The 5,182-nt window shown below is 45.5% G+C and overlaps 1 protein-coding gene across 1 annotated transcript; it reads left to right on the top strand.

Moving 5' to 3' along the window:
* The first annotated feature begins 254 nt into the window (after positions 1-254).
* On the top strand, positions 255-5,163 carry LOC136531238 (uncharacterized). The gene is made up of 3 exons (XM_066523916.1): positions 255-432; positions 4,533-4,619; positions 4,688-5,163. The coding sequence occupies exons 1-3, from the start codon at positions 255-257 to the stop codon at positions 5,161-5,163; spliced, it is 741 nt and encodes a 246-aa protein (XP_066380013.1).
* The last annotated feature ends 19 nt before the right edge of the window (positions 5,164-5,182 follow it).

Raw genomic sequence — 5,182 nt, 5'->3', positions numbered from 1 at the left:
GAGCGCGGAGACGGCGACGGCGAGGCGCACGTCGGGGAGCGGGGACCAGGTCGGGTCAGTGGAGCGGGCGGCGAGCACACGCGCGAGCGAGGCCACGAGGGCGGGGCCGAAGTCCAGGCCCGGTCTCAGGCCGTGGCGCACCATAAGTCGGGTCGGTGGAGCGGGCGGCGAGCACGCGCGCGAGCGAGGCCGCGAGGGCGGGGACAATGGTCGGGCTCTGTCTCGGGGCGTGACGGCGGTGCGGAAGCGGGGTGATGCGGGGCAGGAGCCTCGCTGACATCAAACGCCGCGGCCTGCGGCGGTGGCTGCGGTGCGAGCACGGAGGAAACGCAACCCAATCTCGTGGGTTCCCCAGGACGCCGGCAATGGCCGTGGCCTGCGAGGAGTCGTCCGGCGCGGTGGCCACGGAGATGTGCGCGGTCCGCGTCGCGGGTCCGTGTCCGGACTCCGGTTCTCATTGGATATCGGCGACCTGGGCTTGATGCCGGACTCCAACAGCACGCTTCGTGGGTGACCTCTCCTACGCCGACAAGCACCCGCTGCACGACAGTAACTGCCTGAGGGAGCTTGCCGCCGGGGGCTCGGCAAGCAGCAGGATAGAGACGAGAAGCAGGGTGGCGGCGCGATGACCACGCGCGAGAAGGCGCCGTTCAAAGGCCTTCAAGCCCCACTCTGAACGTAAAGTGCTTACTGAACCTCTCCACTCCTTTTTCTTTGTGGCACTCTAGCACAATATCAGTTTTTTTTCAGCGACCCAACGGCCATACAGCAACATGAGTTCTAGCCTATTAAAACAATGGTTAGCCGACGAAACATTTCAAATTAGTTATGCAGATTGCAGGCAAAGACACTCTACAGTTCTCTATTACTGCAGTCTAGCTGACAAATTCGAGACTTCAGATTGCAAAGTGAATTTCAGTATGGAAAGGTGTGCATCTACAAATTGTAATCACAACATTCAACACTAATGCAACACTTAAATTCGTGCTATGCACACAGCAGGCTACTTGCATGTTAAAAATAAGGGAGCTTGCTGAGCGCTCTGTTATTGCCTTGATGATGGATGGATTACATGGATATATATCCTTCAATAGTCAGTGATATATGCATACTAGCTTTCACACTATTTTCCTTTGTTACAGCAAATAAAGTAATCATGCTATAATTTTTCCTTCGCCGCTTGAACTGATAAAGATGAAAGCTGGCGACAGGTTTAATGTTCTGTTGTCTTATGGAGCTATGAATTTTCTGTGAAATGCATAGGGACGCCAAATGTGGCTGCTGACTACCTGTGATGACTACAGGTCCTAGAAATTACATATTCGATTTGTATCCTGTTATTGCATTGTTAGATGAAATCTCACGGACATTGAGTTTGTTAAGACCTCATCGTCCAATGATATGGGAAACAGAGATTCAACAATTTGATTACTTTCCTTATCTTGTCAGTGAAGAACCTTAGTTCTCGTGGTGTAATTTCGCACTTAATAATGATGGCCTCTCCTTCAGTGAACCATTTCAGATAGCGTGGCTCTATGCATGTGTCTCCTGTTATTTTCAATTTTATCATAATCTCTTTGAGTTCTGAGCACTATTAGACTTTTCTTCAGTTTGGTGACACTTGATCGGAGGCTCGGAGCATAGTAATGAAGAGTAGGGTTGTTTCTGCAGATGGAGATGAGATATAGTAGGGTGAGGATTCATGATCCAGCAAGCAGTAAGAGCATCATGGAGCATTCATGATCCAGAAAGTGGGTAAGTTGCGATGACGTCGCATAATTCAGTAAGCTGCCTTCAGTGGATTATATAGTCCAAAGCAGCTAAAATTTTTTAATCCTACTTTTAAGCATTAGAAAATTTATTATAAGTTAAAAGCAAAAGCTTGCTGAATGAAATGTATTACATACGTCAATGTCCATGAGGCAACTAACAACCATGCAGTGTGTGAGTACTTGTATGACGGCAGATAAATAAAAAGAGACATTAGCATAGCGTTATGCTCAACAAGCCAACGAGACACAACATCAGGTGTCAGGTGATAAGAGATGCCTGCCAAGGGGGTTATTTGTGAAACAAAGGAGAGAAAATCTAGCCAATATCGAGAACCGTTGCAACATTAGCCACATTAGAAATAGGATTGATCATGTGCAATTTACTCATTATATTGCAATGTCTTGTTTTATTTGTTTTTCTCGTAGCAACGCACAGACATATTTGCTAGTAGAATAGAAGAAGAGTCGTCCTTGTTTGCTGTGGGGCGGTGCGGACCGCGGAGTGGATTTCTTTTTTATTTTTAACCTTTTCTTAAAACAAATTCCAAATCTAACACCGTTGCTTTTTTTATTTTCAAATCTAACTCGTTTGGCCGCGCCTAAGTCCAAGGCACGGCCAAAACACGCTGCCGCGCCACATGCATCGGCGCGGCATGATCTGCCACGTCGAACAATAATTTCCACGTGTAAATTTTTGCCGTGCCACTCCCGGTGGCGTGGCAGCACTGTAAATTGTAGTTTTCGGTGAGATTTCCAACTTTCTAGTTTTGCGTTTTTTCATTTGAGGTCGCTAAGATGCTCAAAAAAATTAAACAATGTTTCAGCAGTATATTAATCGCTTACAAGCGCTCGTCGCCTTGGAAAAATCATATATTTGTTATATGGAGTCAAATTGAGATACTTTCTATATAAAAATTGTAGCTATCGACGAGATCTACAACTTTCTAGTTTTGAGTTTTTCCATTTGAGATCGTTGAGATGCTCAAAAAAATTAAATAATATTTCAGCAGTATATTTATCACGTACAAGCGCTTGTCGCCTTGGAAAAATCATATCATTGTTATATGGAGTCAAATGGAGATACTTTCTATATGAAAATTGTAACTCTAGATGGGATCTAGGAATCTATAGTTTTGAGTTTTTACATTTGAGATCACTAAGATGTTCAGAAAAAATAATATAAAGTTTCAGCATCGTATTAATCGCGTACAAGCTCTTGTCGCCTTAGAAAAATCTTATATTTTTTGTACGGTGTCAAATGAAGATACATTTTATATAAAAATTGTAGCACTTGATGAGATCTATAGGTTTAAAGTTTTAAATTTTTTTATTTGAGGTCGTTATCTTGGGCGTGCGACGTGACTGATTACTAATCGAGAGTCGATTCGGGCAGGTGCTACCAAAACACAACGAGTTTAATCATATTTTGGTTGGTAAAGGTGAGTTAGGCCAACAATAATGTTTTTGACCTCAAGACTTGGAGGCACCTCAATAAAATCTTCGATGGACCGAAGTCTTATGCCCTGTTTGGCATGGCTCCACTCCTAAACTCCTAGCAACTCCATCAAAATATCCAGCCAAACATCCCAACTCCTAAAACTCCATAGAGCTGTCAACTCCATGGAGCTGTAGTACAAATAGAGGTGGAGTTTTGGAGCATCGCTTTTGCTGCTCTAGAACCCTTTGTTTTGAACCTCCTCCTGAAGTTGATGGGTAATTACCCACCAATGCCACTGGTTACACGAAAAAAAAAATGTTTCGCTTCTATTCTCAAGTCTCCCCCGCGCATCACCTTCCCAGTCCCGCGCAACACATTTTCTCGCTGAGAGCGGCTTAGGGTTACCACCGCCACCAGGCAGACCGGCGGCCGCCGTCCACCCACGCTGTCGACCGGCCGAGCCCTGCACCCGGCCACCCTAGGCCCGATTTGTGCAGCCCTGGCCACGCCTGCAGTATGACTATTTGGCCCCTTGGCCGGACGTATTGGCGCTGCAGGGAAGAAAGGCTCGCTTTGGCTCCGCACTCGGCACTCTCCCTCCACCGCGCTGCAGGGAAGACGGGCGGCCGAGCGCGCCCTCGATCCAGATCCAAGGTAACTCCTCCGTCTTCTCACCGTGGCCGCGCCCCCTCCCCCTCCCGTCCGGGACCGGTTCTGCTCGGGGGGACTGGACTGCCTTTTTTGTTTGCTGGTAGTGGTAGCCATGGAAATCAGAGTCTTCGTTTCTGAAACTTGAATGGATACGCCTAGCCAGGTCTCCGAATTTCCTAGGAATTGTTTCTGAAACTTGAATGGATACGCCTAGCCATGGAAATCGGAGTCTAGGACCGGTTCTGCTTCGGGAAGATAGATTTGTTCTGTAGATTTGGCTACGGTTAAAATAGTCCTTTAGGTTGTTGGGGGAATTGAAAGTTGAAACACATGCTGTGGTTCACGGTTCACCTCACCTAGTAGGGGAACTGGGAAGTGTCATTCTAGGCAATGATGAAATTCCATCCTTCCATCACGCATTTACCTAACTGCATTATAATGATATCTGTATCTAATGGAGTACTCTCTTGTTTACACACAAACTGTTTTTTCATCATTTATATACCATAAGTTGGTTGTCTGTCATGGAATTGTTTGAAGTGAAAGTTCTATTGCCCATCATGGCATCACCTGTTGGATAGATTAGAGTCTAATATGAAATTTGTGAGTTCGATAGATGCCTGAAATTGATTGGAACTCGGAGAACACTCGAGTACTGTGTATGTTATAAGCGGGTCAACCGGGTTCTTTGCATGACACTAGTGTATTGTACCATGCATTGGAAGTAGATGTAGATGTCTTCCCACATCCACCTCAAGGTAAATATTTTTGCTTACGTTCTTTTTCATATTTGTATGCACAAACTTATCTTGTTTTACATGTGTAGGCAAGTACTATGTTGTAGATGCGGGCTATCCTAATCGTCCGGGGTACCTAGCTCCATACAAGGGTGAAAGATACCACTTACCCGAGTGGCATCGAGGTATGGAACCAAATACTCCAAAAGAGAAGTTCAACCGTATACACTCATCTGTTCGTAATGTTATTGAGCGCTCATTTGGAGTATTAAAAATAAAATGGCAAATCCTTTACAAGATGCCCGGTTATTCAATGGTCACACAAAAGAAGATTGTTGCTGCTACCATGGTCCTACACAATTTCATACGTGAACATGCTAGTGTTGATGTGGACTTTGCTAATTTTGATAGAGATCCTACCTACATGCCTACTATTCCGGAAAGGTACAACAAGTATGCCGTGTCTCAACATGCCTCCGATGGATCAACTTCGGAATCAAGCTTTGTGACTATGGACACCTTTCGTGATAATATGGCTACATCCATCGCCCTAGCATGGAATTAGTGCAATGATTATTGTAATA

Source organism: Miscanthus floridulus, unplaced genomic scaffold, assembly GCF_019320115.1.
Source record: "Miscanthus floridulus cultivar M001 unplaced genomic scaffold, ASM1932011v1 fs_308_1_2, whole genome shotgun sequence".
Lineage (NCBI taxonomy): Eukaryota > Viridiplantae > Streptophyta > Magnoliopsida > Poales > Poaceae > Miscanthus > Miscanthus floridulus.
The sequence above is the reverse complement of the archived record's forward strand: the minus strand, read 5'-3'. Positions and strand labels throughout refer to the sequence as shown.

Bases quoted from the DNA above. Each gene is read 5' to 3' on its own strand.
- LOC136531238 (XM_066523916.1), top strand. From the start codon at position 255: ATGCGGGGCAGGAGCCTCGCTGACATCAAACGCCGCGGCCTGCGGCGG. The intron at 433-4,532 runs GTCCGTGTCCGG...GTATGTTATAAG, and splicing joins GTGCGCGGTCCGCGTCGCGG to CGGGTCAACCGGGTTCTTTG. The intron at 4,620-4,687 runs GTAAATATTTTT...TTACATGTGTAG, and splicing joins CTTCCCACATCCACCTCAAG to GCAAGTACTATGTTGTAGAT.